Here is a 24,933-nt window from a genome sequence, read left to right on the forward strand (position 1 = left end):
TATTTTTAATCGTAAAAACATTAGAAAACGAACTCGCGTTGATAACTTTAACCATGTTAATGCCGTCGGTAAACGCTGGATGCAGGTCGCTTATCTCCGATCCCATTGTCCAGTAGTGGGCATCCTTCAGCTGAAATGATGGTGATGATGATGAACTATAAACTTTGACCAGAATTTCGTTTCAGTAAAGTAATCCACGTCATTATCGGCTTTGACCCTTTACGCTTTAGCGTGTTATTAATATTTTTCCTCACCAAATTGTAAGTACTACGTAATATTCTGTTACTTGAGAGTAATCTTTATAACCTGCTTATACGAAACCACTGTAAACTCCACAATAAATACAGGACTCAGTTATAGATATATGGTCCTCGTGGACTTCCAAATTGTCTTCAAATTTATAATAAAATGATTTTGTGCGTTACTGTACGTAATAATTCTTTTTGTTCCCTTTCGTATTAGTTAAGTACGCAGCAGTGGTTTCTCTGCGACCCCTCGTATCCTGAGTTTCTGATGAAGAAGATCGGCGTAAGCCAACCGCTAATATACGATCTCTATGATTAAAGGGTCGAGACGGTATACTACTGGATGGGGTTGCGGTTCATTTCTTTCCTTTTTAATTAGCGCACGATGCGAACCGTGAGGTTTGTTGTAATAAAAACAACGTTTTTTTTCTCAGTGTAATACTAAGGATCATTTACTTTACGCAATATATTCTATTTAAAATTCTCATATTATTCAAAGCCTACTCGTTCGGAGGTTTTATGGAGATTATCGGGCAATGTACCTAGGTCTTCCATTGTTTTACAAAATCCTTTATAATTAAAGATCATAAATGATTTTGCAATATTTAAGAGCGCAATGTAAAATTAAAAGAACAACCAAAATAAAATATATAATGAATATCCAATCCAGAGATTATTTTTTATTATAATGTATGATAATGAAAGACAATCACATGTCATATACGTAGATTCTCTACAACATACATACCGAAATCGGTTCGTTGATTCTATTATAATTTTTCAACCTTATTAAGAACAAAATGGCGTGTCAATTACTTAAATAACTTGACGGATTTTGAGTTTTTGAGAATAGGAATGATTTAAATAGGATCTATTTTAACATACCAGCTGACCCAATATAACCAAAATAACCGAGTGGTTTTAAGTCGCACAACGGCGGCGGCCAATTAACTGCTATAAATTGGTAAATTATGCAAAAATAATGTAACGAAAAAACGGAAAGTTCGATTTAAAATAAATTCATTGTTTCGGTGGATATGTATTATGTCGTATCGTTCTGCTAAAACCACATGTCAATGACATGCACATTTGTAGGAAATAATTTTTAATACTTGTTAAAAATTCCCATTTATGATATTTCCAAAGTACTATATTTGAAACGTGACCCCTGCCGAGACGTGCTGTAAATCAAAGCCGACAATGCTCATTATTTAGGCGACTATTCATTAAGACAGCATTAGTAGGTGCGGTCATAAGTGTCTTTCGTAAGATCACAGTGTACACTTAATCAGGCACGGTGGCGCAAAGTAAACCTCACGTCCTTGCCCGACCTAAGAGCTAGATTAAACGCGCCGTTGCGATAAAGCCCCCTTCGCCAGCGTAAGCTGACCTGTGCTGAGGCGTTCGGTCGACGCGCCGGGTCGTTTTTAATTAGGCGGAGCGGTGAGGAAGGGAGGTCATCCGTGATTGGCGGCGATATAATTCCGCCACGAGTCGGCTATCCCAGTCCGACGTTTATGAATAGCGCTTATTTTTCTTTTAATTACAACCCACCCGCTACGTCGACGCGTCGTTCGTGCCCGGTGTTATTGCTAACAATTCCGACATCACGTAGGAGCTCCGGCCAAACGGAGACAACGTGTCTTTGGTCCTTACGTCAAAATAATATCCTTCACCTAAGTTCTTTGTATTATATGAAGATACCAGAGACTTTAAGTATAAGTACTGTTTATTATTGAAAAATATTTTATAGTTGCAAAACTGTACACACTGTTGGTCGAAATAGGTAGTCTTGTCTTCGTTCTAGTATTATTAAATCTGGATCAATTTTTAATTAGATTAATTCCTATGCCATTGAGTTATTTTATTAATTTAAGTATATACAAACATATGAATAAAGGGATTATTCACAGTAACCAAAAAATAGAAATATTGTAATACATTAAGATATATTAATAAACTATAACACAATATTATAGATTAATACATATCTTACCTTAACATCGATAGATATCTATCCGGTAATATATATATTAAGGAAATGAAATGATACTTAAAAATTTTTTGTTTTACATTTATTTGTTATATTTATTATATAAAGGTTAATTCATTACACATTTTAAAAGAAAATTTAGGACCTGAACCTGGTAATGCACAGGGCTATTATATTTATTATTGTATTTAACTAATTTTTTTTTAGATAGACGTAATAATAAAGTCATTCCAAGAGGATTTAGAGAGATTGAAAACATTTAGATATAAATAATGACAATGACACGGCTGTTTTAAGATTAATAGAATACTTTGCTTAATATTGAAGACAACGTCGTGTATAAAGTTAAACAATATTGAATAAAATTGATTAAAATGTGTTTTCACTGTATCCAAAGTGGTTTGTGAATAAAGTAAACAATTTTTAGACTTTTGAATAATGTTACTTTGTAATTGTAATAATTATATGGTTCATTCAAAAGAATACAATTGGCGATTGGCAAATAAAATGGATTTCATTATTCTTTGTGATCAAGTAAACGTAATATAGTGAGTCTTTTCCAACGTACTATAAATACGTAATTATGCGTGTACTAAGTCTGACGGAGGGTTTTTGACGGGTATGTGCTGTCGGTGATGACATATGGATCTGAGATGTGGTGGTTGGCGATGGGCACTTAAAGAAAGTCACCCAGAGAGCAATGAATAGGGCTTTGCTTGGAATTCCGCTGCTAGATCGAATAAGGAGGTACGCGGAAGAATCGCGGACATAGTTCGAAGAATAGCTCGTTTGAAGTGACAGTAAGGGGGAAACATCGCTGGTAAAAACGACGACCGTCACGGCCCAAGGATTCTTAAGTTGCGACCACGAACCGGTAGACAATGTCAAGGTCGGGGGAAGTCCCTAGATGGGGCAGCACAAGATTTATTGTCACGATCTTTTGGATAAGCTTTTGACACATTTAACTTATAATAAAAAAAATATAAAACCTATTTTAAGCAAATGCATAACATCCTCAAGCAACAATAAACACTATTATTCGGCCGCAACGTAGAAACGTCCCACATTATACTCAGACGAAGAAAAACGGGCTACTGGAAGAGACACGGGGCGTGGCGCGCTTGTAAAACTTTGTGACCTCAATCAAACGACTACGCCGGTTCCGTTGTTATTGTTGTGTGAATTAGTTAACGCTTTTTGCTGAAACAACAGCCGTCCGTCCGTGCGGTTCCATACAAACGCTGGACCCGGAATTTGTACGGAAATGAGCCAAAAACTGTGCTGCCTCTGTGTGGGTGTGGGGTTAAATATTTGCTTCGACAGACTTCGTACAGTCAAATTTTATAAGCCTATCGCAGTTCAATAGAAAAAAATCATAATAAAAGACACGTAATATTATCAAATTTATTTATCAAGCATTATTTCATGAGGTTCAGTAATGACGTAGGCATAGGCAAAAAATGATAAAAAGTATGTATTTTTCGTGCATTCTAAAAAAACTTTAGTTTTAAATAAATTTAGTTATTATATTACGACATAGTCAAGATCGAAGGAAGTCGCTGGATACGGGAAACATAAGCCCGGTCATAGTGGCGACCCCTTTGAGAGGCCTATGGCTAGCGGTGAACGTCATTTGGTTAACATTATGATGATGATGACTATGACGAATGAATTCTATTTATATGCAATAACTGTGAGATATTCGAAACATATTTCTGAAGCCATTGATTTTTAGGCAGTGTGTACCCTACATTAATTGACAGAAACAGTCCATTCTTGTGAAGCTCTTGCACTTATAAACAATCAACCTGTATACATATGTTACTTAAATCAAGATAATTATTACGTAAAGTAACTTTGCAGTATCACACATTCACCCCTTGTATGTATAGTTGTGGCTGTGGTTGAGCAGACGCGGCTCTCGCGTAATTTATTGTTTTACAAAGTGATATATTTTAATTATCAATTCTGGACAATCAAATAGTGAAATGGTTTGGTGTTTTGCAAATCGCGTTCAAGAATTTTTAGATAGGTATCTTTAGGTCGGCCAATAGACGTTTACTGTACGGCATAGTCCACTGTCAAGATTACTACGATGACCGGTTTTGTATTGGCCGCATGCAGTGACTCGCAGGGGACTTGTTTATGTGGTGGGTCTACCTAGTGGCTCACCTACCCATATCGCATTAACTGAATACATTTTCATTAAATACACAAGTTCAATGAAAACGTAGTCTAAACTATTTACCGAAGTGCTTCATATTAACGCTTCAATCACCTCCGCCCGTGCGTTAACAGAATGCGCTCCGTTCAAAAATAAATAAAATTTGCGTCAAATAAATACACATGGTTCCGTAGAAAGAGCTTAAATTGTCGGTAATTTATAATTGTGCAGTGTACCACGGCTCGCTACAAACAATTTCGATTGTTTTATTGGCACGTTAATTTACTGCGCGACATAATACAACGACGCCCGACCAAATGCCATTTGAGCCTGCAAAATTAACAGCGCACGGACTCTGCATTACGCTGCGTTGTGTTGCAGCTTGCTGCGCTTCGTTTGAATAGTGAAACTGCAATCCTATTACATGATTGCGCAACTTAAATGCATAGCGCACCATCAGAACCTATATTGACATTTGTTTTTATAATGTTAAAGGTGAGACTGACTGGTCAGTAATATTTATTTCTATTATAACTGAAAGTCGATTGATTTTTGAAGGATTGTCTAGTAATTTTTGAAGGTTAACCTTAGACGAATTAAACCCACATACGTTGTGATATTCTAAGAAATTAGAGACGACTATATTAGTGCAGAAGAACCCCGTTCATTCAACGGTATCTTACAATGTATTAGTAATTTGTTTTCGAACATATCTATAAAAAACTTATAGCGACGAACTGACCAGAGCAGAGGTGTGCGCCTCACCTTGGAAGAAGAAGTAGGCACTGAAGCGCCCTCGGAACACCTTAGTAATCATTATATCACACTGAAGCATTCCACGGGTCGACCACAGAGCTACGAAATATTGGACGCGGCCAAGGTGAAATAATCCACTCGAATAAATTAAAATTAATGAGATTAAAAGAGCCCGAGGCAAGTTGCCCGTGGACTCGCTCTAACTGAATTTTAAATTACTTTCGCACCTCTTGTGAAGTGCATAATGGCATTAAAATTGAAATTATAGCCGTTACCACTCTCGGATTCCGACGGTTTTTAAATGTATGTATATAAATTCATTTGAACAGAAAAACTTCTTTCGGAAAACTCTAAGCAAGATGCAGCTTTTGAAGCACGTTCTTTTATTAATTAAAAGCACTTGTAATTTTTTTACCTCACGTAGAAACTGAAGGTAAAATTTTAATGGCCATCTGCAATCGGTAATTAATCATAATTTTATATTAAAAATGCTCGTGAAACCGACGGCCATTACGGTGGAAAGGTTCTCCCGAAAAGTAGACCGATGGCACAGTCAAGGTAGCGGAATGTCGTGTGTCGTGAAGTAACCTATTGCGTACGTTACGATAAGAATACCAGAATAGTCCAATTTGAAAGAATCTAGAATCAGACTGAACTACCTTCTAACGGCATTTTCTTGAAGCTACAAAGCATCCAAACCATGATCTGAGAAGAGTCCACAACAAACTTTTTTGTGATAACTTGTGCAATGACCTTCATATAATAGTAGAGCAATTCTTTCCCAAGCTCTATTATCATTTAAAAATTCCTTGGCACTATTTATTAATACGATAGAATTCTAGCTGTTTTTCACAAGGAATTGGTTTTGTAGTAACTGAAATTTTTAGAATAAAGTTAGATAAACATTTATTGTACAGTACAATGATACACATACATAACAGTTAAAATAAATTAAAAACCTACACTGATACATGATATGAAAAGATAAACTCTTATAAATAATAAAAATATTTCAGCCGGTATAATTGATGTATATCGCAGTAGTATGAAATAAGGCGTGATTCAGTTGCAAGAATCACTCAGTGGGCGGAACACACACCGGTTGATTAATGGTAGGGAACAGTGAGTGTGTGTGTGTTTAGTCCAGGGTATATTGGAGTGTCTACCTATAAATGTAAATAATAATTGGGAGTCGACCACGAGTCGGCAGACGCGGCTTGGGTAGAGTCCTCACTATGTGGACCGACGACATAGTTAAGATCGCAAAAAGTGACTGGATGAAGGTAAAGCAAGACTTTCAAGACGTAGCGATTTTTGGCCTATTCCTTTTAGAAGAAAGAAGTGAACTAAGTTGAACCACAATGTGCAATTTGGCTATTTCATGATTTGGGGAATTGGCGCAACTTTAATATCTGTGTTTCATATTATTATAAATAGTCACAGATGAGGATATAACAATTTATATCAAGGCGATAAGTCTGTTAAAACTTATTCATAGCTCGGGCGGGACCTGTAGTGGATCTCGAGTTTCGGGCACTAGCTGAATTTCTCAGCGAATGGTGCTAGTAATCGTGGAGACCGCGCGATCGTTCGTTTCCCTCAAAATTGATATAATTAACATTCGCTTCCCCCCTCCCCCTGCACCTCGCTACCCCGCTTGCGCCCCAGGCTTATCATATTGTGAGTACGGAACTCGGCGAGCTTTCATTAAGAAGTGGAAATTAAATTCGCCTCCGAAGCGATTTTTAAGCGTGCCGTCTCTCCTAATTAAAAACCAATTAATTGGTAAAGTTGCGAGATTTAGTAGAGTGACGGGGCGCTTTCTGTTCTTTGGGAATGGAAGTTAAAATGATATTAGAAGTGCGACTTTCGATACCGATGAGACGCTTTAAAGGGAAACTTTTGCTTTCGGTTTGCCGCTACCGTTTTGTAGCAAATTGTTTTAATTCACGGCGTTCGTCCTTCAATAATTTTATTTTTGGTACAATTGGTACAAGTAGACGATTGGCTCAATTTATACAGGTGAAAATATTTAAAGGGGTGAATGAGAAGCTTATTTTCTGTCAATTAATCTATTATGCAGCCTAACTAAAGATCAAATAATGTAAGAGAAAAGAATTTCAATATTTTTCAATATACGGGCATATTAAAATGTATTATTGATTACTGTCTGTGCTTGTAGACTTTTTTACTTACAGAAGCTATTGGTCTATTGCATTCTAATACTTAAAAAAACATCGAGGTGACATACTTTAGAGTGATCCCTTTATACAGGGTGATTAGAAATAGGTGCAAAAGTTTTGAAGCTAGTTGTTGACAAAACAGCTACATATTCTCCAAAAGCTTTTACATTTTTTTCTCGAGCTTAATTGACTAATAAAACGAGCGATTTCATATCTAAAGACGGCAAATGTAAGCAGGGATATATAGCTTTTGATATTTCAATTTCGGGAATATATGTCATTCAGAAAGCAATGGTGAGGAATGTGCCCGGTGTTTTGCTACGAGATCAAATGAGGAGATCCACAGAAAAACCAAGGTCACCGACGTAGCTCGAAGAATTGCTTGTCTGAAGTCGACAGTGGGCGGATCACATCGCTCATGCAACCAATGGCCGTTGGGGGATGAAGGTTCTCGAGTGGTGACCACGAGCAGGTAAACGTGGCGTGGGTAGGCCACCACTAAGTAGACTGTCGACATAGTTAAGATCCCGAAAATTCGCTGGATGCCGGCAGTGCTAGACCGGTGGCAGTAGCGACTTTTGGGAAGGCCTGTGAAATACAGTGGGCATCTATAGGTTGAAAAGAAAAAGATGAAGAATATATCACTTATTATTATGTAAATGTAGTAATTCAATTCTAACTTGCACGAGTAATGAACAACCAGAGTGAATAAAGGTATAAACCAATGAAGACATAAGCTAGTTCGCGATCTCCCCGGTTTCGGGTCGGAGCCCGTACAAAGCCGTTTCCCCGAGAGACGGTCCATTCCTTATATTATTGTGCAGATAATGTTCCCCGCGCTTCGGGCGAACCGGTGGCTGAATCTAATAACAATTTATATGGACATCGAATATTATTACGTGTAAATAATGAATACCTTCCTTTACTCATGTGTGCGTTAAATAGCGTGTGGTGCAAGTATGCGTACGGAGCGATCAAGGATTGCATTTTGATAAGTTACTATACATTTTCAAATGAAGTATATTCGGAGGTGAGTGCTGATATTTTGTCCGATGACAAGCAATTTAAGGACATTCCTCTTTAAGATTTTACACCGTAGTGCAATAGAACGTTTTGATTGCCTCTTCACGAGTGTTGTAGGTTTGAACCGTCACGTGTCAGTCAATCAAAGTTCAATATCTAGTTTTAGAATATAAGAGCAGTTAATTTTATACATATCATATTAAATACAGAAATATGCTGTACCTAGACAGTCACTTGTAGATGAGATATACAAATAGTAATAAATAATGTCAATGGTTAAATAAATATTTAATGGAATCAGGCGTTACCTCGCGGAAGTCCACCCTAAGTAAGAAAAGGACCAATATTTAGTAACTTCTGCACATGCAGTGGTAGTCGTGCAATAAAGTGCACCTCCCGCCAGCCCGCTGATAAATGTGTATGCGGCAAACAGTTTGAATCACACAACCGCCACCGCCAAATTACTCAACACGTGTTTCACCCCTCCACGGGGCATCTTCAGGAGTTATGTTACACCGATTAGTGCCAAACACAGAGTCAACGAGTAAAGGAAATAAATTAGTGGGTTACATAGGTTTCAATCAGCATTTAAGAGTATAAAATGCAAGGCGGCAGCTCAGTGAAACAAACAATGTATTGGATAAAAGAGATATTTTTCTCAAAGAAGACGAAATATGGTACGAAATCATTATCGTTATCGTATCAACCGATATATCCCCACTGCAAGCCATATTTTATTCAATTTTTTTTCTTATTGAAAAATATTAAGTAGCTTCACATTATGCAAAATTTGTGTTGTTATTTGATTTAGCGAGGTTTTTTCTTTATCTTTATGTTATAAACAGCAGTAATAGAAGTAAAAATAAAAATAATTAATATGTCAAATTGGCCCGCTGATTTTTTCTAGTTCAATAATTTTTTTTAAATTTTATACACGTGGGCAATGAACAAAATCAAATTTCTACAGCCTATTTCTTATACTGATTGAAATGGATAACTCTTTCGTTTCAAGAAACAATCATATCACTCTCTGCTTAACATAGGACCGTTGAAAAGTAGCGAGTGGCTCCAGATGTAATAAAGTTCGGTGGCCAATTCCTTCGAATCACAGACACTTTATTACACTGACTGTGCCGCTATACGTGAGCTACGCGCAGCACCTTGAGCGTGCCCGGGAAGAACGGGGAAATTAAGTTATTTTTCCCCTTGTCCAAATTCTTATCGAGTTATTGCAGTTATACAAAAAATTATATTGTAAACTTGTCGGTAAATATAAGATTTCTTCACGACTGAAATCAGGTGGGAATTTTCTCTTATTATCACGAAACTCAATGGTTCGTTGACTGCTACGATCTTTTAACACTACTGGATTATTTTTTGTAGTTGCGTAAAAATATATATTATAGTCTTAAAACCTAACCACTGACCTAACCTAACTCTGAAAATTACTTAAATTAAACTTTGCTTAGTTTCGAATTGAAAATCAAACCACTTACAAGTACATGGTTTATATTAAAGTACTTTTAACTCTGCTTGAAAAATATCATATTGTTAAAATTCTGTCTTACTTTCGGGATTACGTTCACAATAAATTACATTACCCCCCCTGATAAGAGGTTACAATTGTTTGATATATTTGAGATATCAAAAAAAAATCTATAGGCTATAATAGGTCTTTATTTTACCCGTATGACGTCCACCACTGGACTTGCTTTCCGCATAGATTTCTACAAGGATCAATTAGAAGTAGCTTGTATTTATCCGACAAACTTAACAAGGTCGTCTGCAATAAATATAATTCGTAAAAAATTCGTGAATATTATTTGTTAAATCACTCACCGTGCATTTTATCATTGAGCAGCGCGTATCTAGGGTTGGAGGCAACGTCTAGTGGCAGTGAGTTCCAGAGCCATTTGATCCTGGGCGGAGGGTTGCCGCTTGCCTGGCATGGCAACGTCGCTGTGTGGCCAACTTCCACGACCATAGTGGTCGGCGGCGGAGTGATAGACGGAAATCCAGGAGGCACTTTATCCGCTGTAAAGACAAAAATAAAATTAATTGTAGTCTAGTTGTGTCTTACGCATTTTAATGACATTGGATCATTGATATAGTAAAGCGAATTTTGAATTTTGTGTTTGCAGGTGTATACAATAATCACCACATAAATATACGGTAGTGTTTTTTGAGTCGTAAAAAATAAAGTTTAAAAATACAATTGAAAAAATATTTTACTTCTTATTTATAGATGTGAAACCTCATTTCTGTAACACGGGTGAAAATACCTCGCACAAAATCCCGAAAAATTATGAATCAAAAACGATTTAATGAAACATTATTTAAAAATAAAAAAATAAAATATCGAATCTGCCATGATAAGTTCGTCCATATATCTCATATAAATTATGTCTGCAATATGTAACATAATCATATGGTGTAACATGTATAAAACAATGGATTCCATTATAATAACTTTAATCACATACTACAAACTAATTATACGACAACTTCTAGTTAGAGTTATAAATTTCTTGGTGGGAAAGTCGATATTAATTATCACCTGCGTATATAACCAAATCAAAACAGACATGAGACATTTTGGTTTCGATAAGTAAGCGTAAAGGTGTTTCGAAGCATGTTGTCAACGCCTTAATGAACGGTTTGTCAACTTCATCTAATTTAAAATCAACATTGAAGAAGACAGAGAAAAAAAAATTGGCATTTTATATCGGTTTCTTATATAATGAATAATCAACAAATTTGTTCAAAAGGATTCATAAATGAAATACTTTTACTTTACTAAATAATTACCGTTATATGATGCATTAGTTGTAAAAGAAACATAATTACTTAATTTATTGGTCTTAAAATAATATCATATGTCAACTGCATACGAAATTTTAAACGAAATTTCTATTACGAACATTATTCGCCGCATATTTTTAACCGTAGGATTTCCACTACTGGACTCTCCCCAATAGATTTACAAAAGATCTGGTTACAAGCGATTGTCAGTCTTTGGCTTCCAGAACCTAATTGCTCCAGTAGTCAAGCCATACGTTCTATGGGTTCTGTGGTTAGCTTATTGCCACTTCAAATTGTGAATCCTGGAGGATATATTCACTTTGATTCATTTACACATATCCTTATTTTATTTCGTAGAGAAATCCCGAGCCTAGCCCCCATTCAATAGATAAATATGCTTAAAAGCGACAAAGAATGAATCAAGTATTTAGTTCAGGTTCTCTAGATAAATGTACGTCATATAAACTGTTTATCTTTATAGATTGTAAAAGTAATCGACTCAGGTAAGATTTACATATACTGGCAATGCAACTCTATACATTACTTGTAATGTATACATAATTACGGCATCACCTTTAGGTGAGTAGGGATCTCAGCTACCAATACATATATTTAGGGATCGTGATAGCAATATAAGAGGGCCTGTGTAATTCGTAATCCGTTTATATTGGGCGGGTACTTCACCATCCGCCCGAACCCTCGAAAGTTAATAAAAAATTCCCAATGGAGTTGACGGCTAACATTACGAGATGGAGATCTCGGTGTCAATTGAAATAAATAGCTTTTCACGAATTTAGCAATAAAAGTAAAAAGAACCGTGGGCTTTCGTTCTCGAATCAAATAAGATTTTTTATTCATCACCGAAGCACAGCAAATTGAACAAAGAAATGTTTAAAAGCGTCGTGCACAAAGGCCGATTTTTTATGCAGATTTCTCGTAGCCATCCCTTTAAAAAGGTTGACAGAGGTTGGGCAAACAATATAAATAAGGCCGGTTGTTATTTTATAATTTTAAGCGTTTTATGCGATTTCTGTTCACGCAACCCTAAGTGCCGCCGACTTTCCTGTGATTTTAGACGTCGAATAGATTATATAACATTTATTTTAATTACCTAAACCTTAATAGGTTACAAAAATATATTCTTATTTTTAACCAAAACGAAACCTATTTTAAAAGCGAAAACAAAGATATTATTTACTACTTTGTTTATACACAGGATACAGGAAGATTAGTTACAGATGTGAAAGGCTTAAAGAGGTGAACACAATTCATTGAAGGAATAAAATATAATAAAAAATAAAAGGGTGCATAACCATATATAGCTCTTTATTAGTAAAAACTTTAAAGCTTTAAAGCGATCACTCTGAAATATTTTTTCTTATTAGAACACGACAGGTGAATGAAGTAATCCTACGTGAATAATGTTGTAATCGCTTTTTCATCGTTACGTTTTTTATTATTTTGAAATCATTGATTTTTGTTTGGATTGTACAATCCAGTACATACGATACATTGATTGATAGCAAATTGAAATATTACATTAACCACATTAAAGCTTTTACACTTATAAACAATCGCCCTGTATTTTTAATACACATTTAAATAACGAAATTAATTCGCGTTACGTATTCAGTGAAACATCATTCGTTCATCATCGTCTTGCCGTGGCCTGTAACCAATGTAATAGTTTCTAAGTAAGTGTTGCGATACAAAAAGCTTGTGATTCAAAGGTCAGTATAAACTTGAATTTATAATTAGGCCGGCGGGCAATGATGATTCATATTCAAATTGTTCTAAAGAATGCTGAGAGCTTAAGGATTAGCTTAAAATAACATAATCTCCTTGTTCTTCTTTTTAGCTGAAGACTGCAAGGCATATCCCTCCCCCAAAGACATCTATGTAATTATTATATCACAGTGGCTATGCTTGGCAAGCAATACAAAAAAGCAAAACAGTGGCAATCTAATAATTAATGCACAGTGTGTATATTGTATAATAAACACAGCATCCCGGTAATCGAACCTGTTACCTATGATCGCAAATCTCACTCTTCCACCGTTGGGCTACCACTAACGTACCACAAACACGTAAGACATGCACGTAATTCAACGAAAGGCATAAATAAATATATAAAAAATCTGGAATAAAAATGGAGACGCAGAAAGAAATTCACCTCCCAAGAGTAGCGCAAGAATTAACTTATTCAGAGTAATAACTTCACGGATTTGTAATCGCGTTGTAAACTCAGTTAATTCCGAAACTCGGTCTATTTGAAGAACCGTTGAAGTTCCTTATTCAGGGAATTAGCGCGGGAGGGACCCGCCAGCGAGCGGAGAATTACACGCCCCAACTTTACGGAACAATCCTGCCATCTGAATCTTGGATTACCGGTCCAAAACGAAATTCGAAATACCCAAGAAATAACGTCAGTCTTGTTGGTTAATCAAATCTCGTTCAGTTCGAGGCCGGGGGCCGGGCGGAGGGATTTCATTTAGCGAATTAACATTTCACTATCTCCGCTTTACCGGCGTTTTAAGATTTCCTGAAATGTTTTCTCCGTTCCGACTCTCACAAAGGCGGCCACTTCGATTATGACGCGGCGCCTGCGCAAAGTTTCGCCGACTTCTGCGATGTTAACACTGTTGCGGGAATATCGGTAATTTTAAACAACAAATTTTAGGTCTTAATTTCACAAATTTAGAACTTGCTTAACATCATTAATTATCAAAATTTCTTAAATTTGTATCTAATTTAAGTTACGAATTTTGCAGTTAAAAATGTTTAAATAATCAAATATTTTTACGATTTTAACGTTTTAAACGTATTCTTTACGATCCATTTTGAATCTAGCATACTACTTCGTTCGGATTTAGCCAAAATCAGGAAATAATTATTATTATTGATTGAGATTTACATTATAAAGTATAGAACATTAGTGACTTTTAAAATCTAGTATTAAGCGATATTACGAAGGGCCTAGAGTTCAGATTAGACATGGAATCCACAACACGCGGCTTATTTCTATGTGCGTTTTGTTTGATAGTCCTAATATGTGGTATGTGAGAAACCTTTGCAATGATCTTTTAAGCGACTCACAGATGACTGCCTTGCTTGATTGGTAAGGTGAGATTGCTCCATGGTGACTTCCGTAGACTACGTGGAAATAGTCTATTTTTTATTTAGCGTTAAAGGTATTAATGATGTTTTTTTAGCTATGATTAGAATCAACGGTTCGCTAAACAATTTTCAAAGCAAACTCAAGCCCAACCCCTTAAAAGTGTTGTATAGATTACAGGTAATGAATACTTTAATTGGGTCGAAATATGCGGCGTGTAAGAGCGATCCGGAACCACCGAGCGGGTTTCTATGAAACGTCTCGTTAATGATTCCACAAGAAGCCAGCTCGTAATTGCTTGTACTTGTTATATGATTATCCTTGTATAGGACTGTAAAGTTTTCGAGGGCTCCGGAACACGGAACGAGAGATTAATCGAGGATTAGATCGTTTATACCACTCTCCCAGTTCGTTCTTCACCGTTGGTTTTTTGACAATTATTTTATACGTGAATAAAATACAACAATAATAAAAAAATATTTTTGTATTCTTAGCAGGTATATTAGTTTTTTTTTACTTGCTTATATGGTAACATGTACAGAAGAGGGTGGTAACCGCAAGCCTTATGTGTATGTCAAGGATTATCTGTGGATTTTGATATATTTCTTTTAACCAGTATCAATGTACCAATATTTGAAATAAAACAAATGCGTGTAATTTTTATAGTTAAAATTTGTGTTTTTTTATGTGTTTCCAAAACTATACACCTTTTTTAGATATCCATTAATTACTGCTCGTAAAAATTTTTACTTAGGTAATACATCTTCACGTTTTATAAATATTTATGTAAAAAATATAAAAAGTATTCTTTCAAATAATTTAATCCTCGTGTAAGGCAAAAAGTTAAAAGATTTAAAAAAAATATTCCAAATCATTAAGTGAACAAAATGCCTGCTGCTGTATGCGAACTTATTTAAGTACAATGTATACATAAAAGTAATTTGAAACTACGGACGATTTTCGTAAATGAAATTGCGCTTCAACTTTTCCCCCTTTTTTACAAAATTGCGTTCACATTGCGTGCTGTTTAAAATTGTTCCTTTAAAGGAACTTCATAAAGCTGAATATCGTACAGTCGGTGACGGGTACTCGAGCAAATGGAATTGACAGTGATAACAGAGTCAATATGCAGAATATTCAGTATACATCTTATATATTTAAGTGAGCAGATGAACAGTTTTATTTATTACTTCATATTAAATTTTAAATTATGATTATCATACAGCCTCTGGTAAGGACGCTGAAAAATCTTTGACTTCCAGCTATAGGAAAATTTGTAGAGAAAATTAATACATATTTATTTATTTCACAAACAAAGTAAATAATAAACAATAAAGATAAGAAAAAAGCAAATTAATAATATCAAGTACAAAAAACGGACGTCAAGTAATAGAGTTGCAAATCCGATGTAAATAAACATTTAAAGACACAGTATTTATAATAAATTCATTGCGAAAATAATGACATACTAAAGTACAACATATTCATATATATATATATATATATATATATATACACCCAGTGATAAGCAAAAGATTGTCGTAATGACAAGTGTCCGGAAAACTGTTATGCACTACGACAAACTGTTATGGACTATGATAAATTGTGATGGACTATGACAAACTGTCATGGATTAAACTAAGACTACCGTCAGCGACAATATCCTTTGCTCTTCTTGCTAATCCGACATTCTTTAGTCTATGTACCCATACTCGGTGGCAATTTAATGACCGAAAGAAAATCGGCTTCGTTGTTAGTTGCAGCAATGGCTCTTTTCAAGACAGGGTTGTTTATTATTTGAAACTCTACAACTTTTAACACTTATTGGAGTGTCAATAACTTAAGCAGATGATATACGTTCACATAAACGCAACAATCTTTTACAGACTACTACTAAGTCCATAAAATAGAAATAAAAATCAACAACAGAACTACGCAATTCATACTTAATATTAATAAACCACGAAAGTAAATTATTCTCTTGAAAACCGCTCAAAGGTCATTTTATATAATTTGCCAATGCTGTCAAAGTGCAAGTTCATTATTAATATCTGTTTATGATTAGGTAGTGTAGATATCAGTGAATTTACGCCCATAAACGCGTTTTACACAAAACTGTTAGAATCATTAAGAATACTTAAATTATAAAAACAAATTCCTTTTTTAAAAACGTAATGTTTAATGAAAAAAAGATGACGTCGAAGCCATAAAATATGTAAATACTTCTTTAGAGATAAAATATTTTCTTAAGCCAGATCTCTTGTAATATTTACCTATCTATGCGAGGGATATAAGTTCGTCTTTGATTACATATCAAATATAGGATAAAGCACTCCGGTCTGAGCGACGACGAATAAAGGACCACTTTGACATTAAGACGGATTTAATAATCCTTTTGGGAGGCGACTTCATCGGCTGCGGGAACCGTGCCTGTGATGTGGAAGACCGTCTTTAGTGTGCTGTGTATTAATGCGGATTAAAACTAAATAAAAAAACATAAATGGACTTTATTTTCATTTTTACTATTATCAGTCAAAGCGCTTTAAAGCTGTTTAATGTAAGCGAACGACTTAGCTGGAGAAGCTACGAAATCTATTCCATGTTGTTAGAAACTAAATTATAGTTATACACTTTTAGTTAATTGATGATATTGATATATGCGTGACATGATATTTTCATTTTTTTATTTATTTAATATAAACGTACTCCCATTGGTGTTGATTTTTGATTCTTGTTTTATTATTTATATTTCTTATGCTGTTCGTAATTATAATATATGATATTTAGTCTTGGCCACTATATCGAGAAATAGGAACCTTCAAATTAATAAAATAGCAGTCTAAGGCCGTTGATTGACCGCATAAGTCACGACAAAAATAATATATTCAGTTTTTACTTTTCAATGGATCATTTGAATGTGTCGCCTGTAGTACAGGTGAACAGATATAAAGTTGTACGGTTGTAAATATTTATATCCATGTGAAAAGATATTAAAAAAAATGTTTTTAGCGAATGGCGAATAATTATAACGAAATTTTGATTACGTGTAAGCGATCACATTTGTGGCGTCGGGGTTTACAGTTACCTTTTCCCGGAAAGTCAATTCTCAACCTCGGCGAAATTAAGTTATCCCAATGATAAGATCCCTTTGATAAAAGACGTCCATCCGAAGAAAATCGTATTCGATGCGTACCCTCGCCGCTTCCCTGACGTCGCGTAATCGCGTTTTCCGTGATTCCCCGAAACAAAATCGCTTTATCGTTTTGTTTTTTTTTTACGTAGCCTTCATGTTTTTTCTTTAAATTAACTCGTATATCATTTTGGTCTAACTAAACCCAAAGTAATTTTTTTTGGAAAAAAAAAATGTTTCATCATCATCATCAGCCGCAGGACTCTCATCCACAGCTGGATGTAGATCTCACCCATAGCTTGCCAATAAAACTAGTTAGAAATTGTATGCCGCATCCATCCAGCCTCTTCCAACAATATTAACATGTTCGTCTGTCCACTTGTTGACTGGATATTTTACGCCGCCCCGGCTGGTTCGTGGTTTCCAATCCAACACCTTAAGGTCCCAACGGATGTGTGTTCTGTGTGCTTTGTGACCTACCTACCGCTACTACAATTTGTCCAACTTCAAGGCTATGAAAAATATATGTGTCGCTGCTTTATATACTACTCTTTACTTAGCTTTATACACTACTTAAAGTGCGTTATGCGCTAATACATGGTTTTCTTGATAAATGTTGAAAAACAGTTACCAAGCCTCGAGCATCGATATATAACACACCAGATGTTATTTATTAACCAAATACCTATATATATATATATATATATATATATATATATATATATATATATATATATATACGTATACGGCAAGCATAACCACAGAGTCAATCAAAAATTTAAAGAAGAGGCTAACGTTTCTGTAAACTACAACATTAATATTTATAGACAAGATCAATAATTCAATAATATAACGACACCAAAATCTTTGATGCCTTTTTTACGTTTTCATATTTATTCATGTATAACAGCCAAAAGAATCCAATTCGGGAAAAGCTTGAATCGGATTGATCTCCCCTATATATAAATGTTCTAACAACTTAGCTATATCACGGTTCCAAGAAAAACGAATTTTAAAAGACGAATCCAAGACAAATTTAGATTTCTACCTAATTTTACCTGCCACACATCTAAGTCTACTTTGTGTCTTTTTTATATAGAAAATCCACTATTACAATAGTACCTAGTACAAATTTCGTCTTAATATTCTATGTACTTAATTCCACCTTATATTGACGCATACATGTAGATGCTGGTTGGTATTGTAACGTATGTATGTTGTTGGTTGGGTTGGTAAAACTCGCAAGAAATAAACAAATTGCGATAAAAATCTTGTAAATAGCAATATATGGAAAATCATGTTTTTTTTAAAAAAATAATTGTTTTTTACTCTAATTGTAAAACTACAAATAAATGTATTATATAAAAATGAGTCATAACTATACAGATTTTAATGACTCATTTTCATCACATGATATTTTATATAAAATTGTGATCAGGGAATGTAAATGAGGGAAGAAAGGTGATTTATGGAAGAGAATTTGCAAATGAGAAAAGATAGAATATATGAAGGATAAAAGGAAGGCATAAAAGGTAATATGAAGGAAGGAAAGAGTATGTAAATAAAAATTAAAAAACCTTAAAAACTCACCCGAAATGTAACGTACCTGCGCCACACATGACAAAGGGAACGAGAGGTAAAAAAAACGTATACATGTATAGTTTGATGTCACATCAGTGTGTAGGCTGACTGTCTCTTTTCAATTATTTTCGTAAAAACATAATATAGGGTAATTGGTTATAAGAGTTTATCAGGAAAAAGCGATCTATACCTATATCCAATCAGCAATCAGCATGTAAGTAATCACTCGTAAACAAGTAACAATAATTGATTTTTCAATTGGAATGCGCGACATGCTAATAACTTCTAGCTGTAGAAAACCTACAGGGACAGATAGAAAACAATAATTAATTTTAATATGTAGTAATCCGAATTTTGCTAACTCGGTCTTGCTATCATTATCATTACTTTACTTATAATTTCTGAAACCATTGATTTTAGGGTGTACAATACATTAATCGACAGCAAATGATAGACATATTTATCCTTTTAATCGGCGTGTAGAACACGACAGCTTCGTATTCAGTCAATAAACAAGGAAATTTTTGCGTTAGACTAAAAACTGTTATTAAAGGCGCAAGAGAGCACGCAGCCGGCTGTAAAACGAGCGCGAAATATATTGCGGTTTGCTTTTAAACATTAAACATTTTCATCTCATTTCGTTGCTTATTTTCTGGGCCTAAAAAGAGGCAATAAACTTTATGTATTTTCCTTCATCCGTTCCTGTGCGTGTTTTTTAATTTTTATGCGGGGAGTTAGCGGAGATACGTTTCTGAGTCCCGTTTTATGAATTCCGAATTCGAGCGAAATTTTTTATTCTGTTTTTAAATTGATCCTTTCATAAATATACAATTTACAACAATTAAATTATTTCGAAATTGATGAATGCTGAATAATATCTTGTCAGTAAAATGAATAAAGTAATACTAATCACTTTGATAAAATATATTATTTCTAAAAAGAAAATTCTTCAAGATGGCAAACACTTTTTGGTTTCGGAGAGAAAATCTTTCGGATTTTCGGTCGTAAGCCCTTGCATTTATCTTTGCCAGAATGTCCAGGGGCGAAAAGCGCGCCAAGACTGTCGCCGCCACAAATAATGTCGTGTGATATCTGCGTACGACCGGTATAGCTATCATCTGCTGATCGTTGTACATCTTAGTGCTACAGGATAGCGCAATTTGATAATAGTTTGTATCGATTTGGAATCTTTTGGCATTCTTGTCATAACTTACACAAGTTATCATCTTATAAAATAAATGATCCAAAGCAGATAACAATACGAATATAGATCAAAAAGAATAGAGTAGCCTACTGTGTTCCTATTTTAGTGCTAAACTTCAGCACTGTAACATTAAATAAAGAGATTTCTCTTTTAAGTTAAAACTTCAATTTAATTGCAACAAATGAAGCGCTTATAAAGCTGGCCAACAGTAATTAACAATTCAAACAGAACAAAAACAAAAAAGAAGCGCTGAAAGAATGGATTCACCGTGAACGGAGCCAGAGAGCGGAAAAAAACGAGAAAAAAATCATTACAGACTACTTAACTAAGTATAAATTGTTAAGCATAGATAGGTACTTATTTCAATGGAATCGAATAATGGTGACCGCTCACGAAAATTAAGCAAATAGCTTGTTTCACTTCTAAGTTGTTGAAGTAAGTAAAATGGGTCAATTCATTCCTTTACACTATTTATTATACGATAGGGGCATAAAGATATATTATGATCAGATGACACTATTAGATTATTTCTTTAAATGATTGACATAAAAATTCGTTCAAGCATCAAATCTGTAAGAACGGATATACCTTCAATGTATATTTTTAATGTGTTTAATTTTTGAATAAAACATTATTCAAATTCTAGTTTCAACATATCTATATTCGAGTGAGACACATACTTTTAAATCGTTAATTGTTTCAATATTATACGTCAACTACCACCAGCTCAGTACTCAACAGTTGACATTTTTAAGCGAAATTTTACAATTTTTAATCGATATCATGTGATATCAACCACGTTAATGGGTCGATAAACAAAGTTCCAGTTTCGATCAACTAAAAACTCTTGAATTTATTACTTTGAAAATGAAAAGGTTTATTATAAATTTTTGATGAGTCATTGTGGTCTTAATTATAATACAAAATAGTTTAGAGACAACATAAGAATATAGACAGCTGTCTACAAGAGTTACTAATCTTCGATCGATTAAAATAAGATAATATAATCGTAACATCAAAACAAATATTTAAGCAGTACGCAAAGGGAGATTATAGAAAAATTTTGTTCACGCATGAGAACATTTTTATTATTGACAAATATTTTACCAAATAAAAATATGGTATTCATGTTGAAAGCTTTGAAGTAGCTTTCCACTTAGTAAAACATAGTACAACTTGAACATTATCCTACTTCGATGACGTTTTGATGGGGTGTTAACTATGATAAAGAGACTCAGCTAATACCATGATAATTTGGCGTCGCTAAAACAATCCATTCTTTGGCACTAAAGAATTTTCTTATAGAAAGAGTGCGTGCTGCTATTGATACCTGGCCTCAACGTTTAAATGGCTCTGTACTGCAGCCAATGGAGATGACTTCGAGTAATCGTTATAAATTTTTAATGGTTTTTATATTAAAGTATTAAACTAATGAACAATAATAGCCATAAATGTTACGTAAAGTAAAAAAAAATAGTTTGTTTGCAATAATATTTATGGCAAGACTAATATATAAATATCGTCAGTAACAATAATTGCGAAGGATACCAAGAAGTTGTATATAACTGCCTTATGCGCCTGTTTTGCTTGAGTGCGGTAAAACACATTGCAAATCCTCAAACCATTGAGGTCCCTTATAGAACCTTGCGAATTTCCCCAGAGACTTTTGCGCTTGTTGTAGGACCTTAGTACGCTAGAATAGTCTGACATTTGAAGTCACGCATAAAATAACGTATTAAGTTTTTCATGCGGATAAATAATGTCTAATATTTTACTTATCATATGGAATGCGATCGAGTTAATTTAAATAGCTATTAAAAGATCGACATCATCAACATTAATAAATACTAGAGTGCTACTGAAAAAGCTATATTCGCTTCTCTTCTCGTCTCGCCGCACGTGTACTTAAGGTAAGTTCTCCTACCATATAGACAGACGACCTTGAAGAGGTCCAGATCCGAACGTCTTGCGGCTATATGATGAAATTAAATATACCTTTACACGAGTTAAGCTAATACGTAACCCGAGAGGCGTTCCTCCCTGTTAATAATAACCGCGTCGACAATCCATCAGTTCGCGGCGTCGAATTGCCTCCGATTAGGGAGCGGAAACAGACCCCCTTTCAGCCGGGGTGTATCCTTACCGAGCCATCCGATGCCTCGTAATACGACATACGACGATGTAACGCCACACCGGTGTAATGAGCACACCTTTATAAACACAAGTGACAACACCTGTTCATGAAATGTGACGCGATCCCAATAACTCATCTGCAAACTCCAAGTTGTATTAAAAAAATTGGCAAGGAATCGAATTTAGGATTACCAAATTGGAATGAAATTACCAGTCTCGCTATAACTCGTATTTCTTCTCGGAAATCGATAAAGGGTAGAGGTATTTGAAGTTTAATAAAACAATGAAATTTTATTTTTGTATAAAAACATAAATAAGTAAGAAAAGGACCAATATTTAGCCACTTCCGCACATGCAGTGGTAGTCGTGCAATAAAGTGCACCGCCCGCTAGCCCGCTGATAAATGCGCATGCGGCAAACAATGCGAATTACACAACTGCCACCGTTAAATAACTCAACACGTGTTTCACCCCTCCACGGGGCATCTTCAGGAGCTATGTAACACCGATTACAGACAGAACAGAGTACAGAAAGAAAACATAAATAATGTACTAAGTGGGCAAGTCATATACCGGGCAGAATAGATGGTCCTGGGTCTTTAAGTTCTGGAGGACCATGGACTGGCAAACTGTGTGTAGGTCATGCATTTAGTGGATAGGCGACCTTCTTAGAGATTGATTAACAACTGTATAGGTTGACCATATGCGTGGGCATAAATAGTTGACAGTGGAAGCATTTTAAAACAAATCATCTATTGTAAAATAAGATGAAATAAAAATCCATACTAATATATGTTGTTTAAATGAACGTGACTCTTATCACTTGTTTTCAAGTCTACTTTTGAAAATGTAATACTTAAAACGGGACTTGTCTAACAGTATAAAATATCAGTCTTACGTAGGTATAAGCCAACGAGCTTAGTATATAGATCGACAGATCATACATTTTATCAAAATAAACTAAATGCCTCGCGGCAGACTTACAAGTACGTTAAATGTTATAATACACTCAATTATAATAATGTTTTGTTGTGTATATTAATATTAAATAGGCTTGAATATAGTTTAACCTTATATTTCTAAGAATAATACGTTTAAAAAAATACCTGGGTGAATATAATAACGCAAGAATTATTATATTACTTAGAATAAGCAATAATATTCCATGTTTATATATACATTCATAAGCTTGAAAAACGCCTGTGGGTAGGTGCTTTTTATATCTTATTAGTCCCACAGTTCATAATCACTTAAACTTTATAGATCGAAAAGCGATGGTACCTTTGTGTACGGCCTCCATAGTGCTACTGAAATCGCTGTATCGCCTTTTAATAAAGTGCAACGAGGTGGGGCCGTGTTGTTTTAACTGGTAAACTAAAGAATTTGTTCTAAATACAAAAAAATATATTCCAACCATTATTATAATTTTTCTCGTTGCAGCTAATATAAGTAAAAGATAAATAAAGAATGGATATTACATTTTCCTCCCAAAAAAAAAAAAACCGGAAGATTTGTGAAATGAAATCTTAGCTTGTTTTACTTTAACTAACAAAAGTCGAGTTGAGTACATAACTCAATTGAATGTAACGACATCAATACTCCGCTCGCTGCCACTCCCCGCTCACGCAAATTGAATGACGCACACTTCTCGTTTTTAGTCTACGCTTACATGCGTAGAATGTAGACTTGTAACGACTTATTAAAAAATATGCTTTTTTCTTTTGAGCTAGGTCAGTATTACAATAGTTACGGGGAGATTTACAGAAGAACCAAGGTCACTGACGTAAATTGAAGAATGGCTCGTCTAAATAGGCCAGTGGGCGAAGCATCTCGCTCATGCATCCAACTGCCATTTGGGGCTGAAAGGTTCTCGAATGGTGAACGGCCAGTAGTACGACCCAGTAGACGCTGTTGTGGATATAACAACACATCGACAAGGTTGTCAAGATCGTGAGATGCCGCTGGAAGTCGCTGAAAGCGTGCAGCCTAAGATCAGTCATTGTATGATCAGTCTTTTGGGGAGGATGTTCTTCATTCAATATTATTTTTAATTCTGTGCATGATTTTTGAATTCCAAAAAATATTAAAATTATCTCTGTCATTGTTAACCTCAAGAAATATTTATTACATATCTTATTTATTTTATTTGCTTTTCATGCTTCCTTCACTGAAAATAATTCGTCGATCCGACAAACGTGCTCAGTCCGACTCTATCTAACCGTCGTTGCTTACTTATGCCAAACCATGGCATAATCTCTCACATGAAGATATCGCTAAGATAGACATGTTCATGACTTTGTGTTTTTAAAGGAAAACGTTATAGCAATCAAGTATTACATTCATAGATTTAAAGCTTGTTTAGGAATTACTTGTTTTATCACGTAACAAATGTATTAGTTTTATTTGTAATCAAAAATTATTATATAAAAACATATCTAAAGTTTAAAATAAATTAGGTATAATATCAATTCGTGGTAAAGGGTATTTATAGAGAAAGTAGCCAAATTGTTTGTACATTTAATCTCTTATTACTAAACAAGAAGCTAAAATAAAATAAACGACTGAGAAATATATATTTCTTTCTAATTAGAGACGGAGACACTTT

At 34.7% G+C, this 24,933-nt stretch overlaps 1 protein-coding gene across 2 annotated transcripts in view; it reads right to left on the bottom strand.

Moving 5' to 3' along the window:
- Positions 1-24,933, bottom strand: part of Lar (tyrosine-protein phosphatase Lar) — a 457,256-nt gene that overhangs the window by 46,687 nt on the left and 385,636 nt on the right. For both annotated transcript variants that reach the window (XM_068762567.1, XM_068762566.1), the window contains exon 6: positions 10,204-10,398. In XM_068762567.1, the coding sequence (XP_068618668.1) occupies positions 10,204-10,398 (195 nt within the window). The remainder of the gene's footprint in view (positions 1-10,203; positions 10,399-24,933) is intronic.

This window comes from Battus philenor, unplaced genomic scaffold, assembly GCF_028537555.1.
Source record: "Battus philenor isolate CCGP_79_NKW_IND1 unplaced genomic scaffold, ilBatPhil1.0.hap1 SCAF_16, whole genome shotgun sequence".
Lineage (NCBI taxonomy): Eukaryota > Metazoa > Arthropoda > Insecta > Lepidoptera > Papilionidae > Battus > Battus philenor.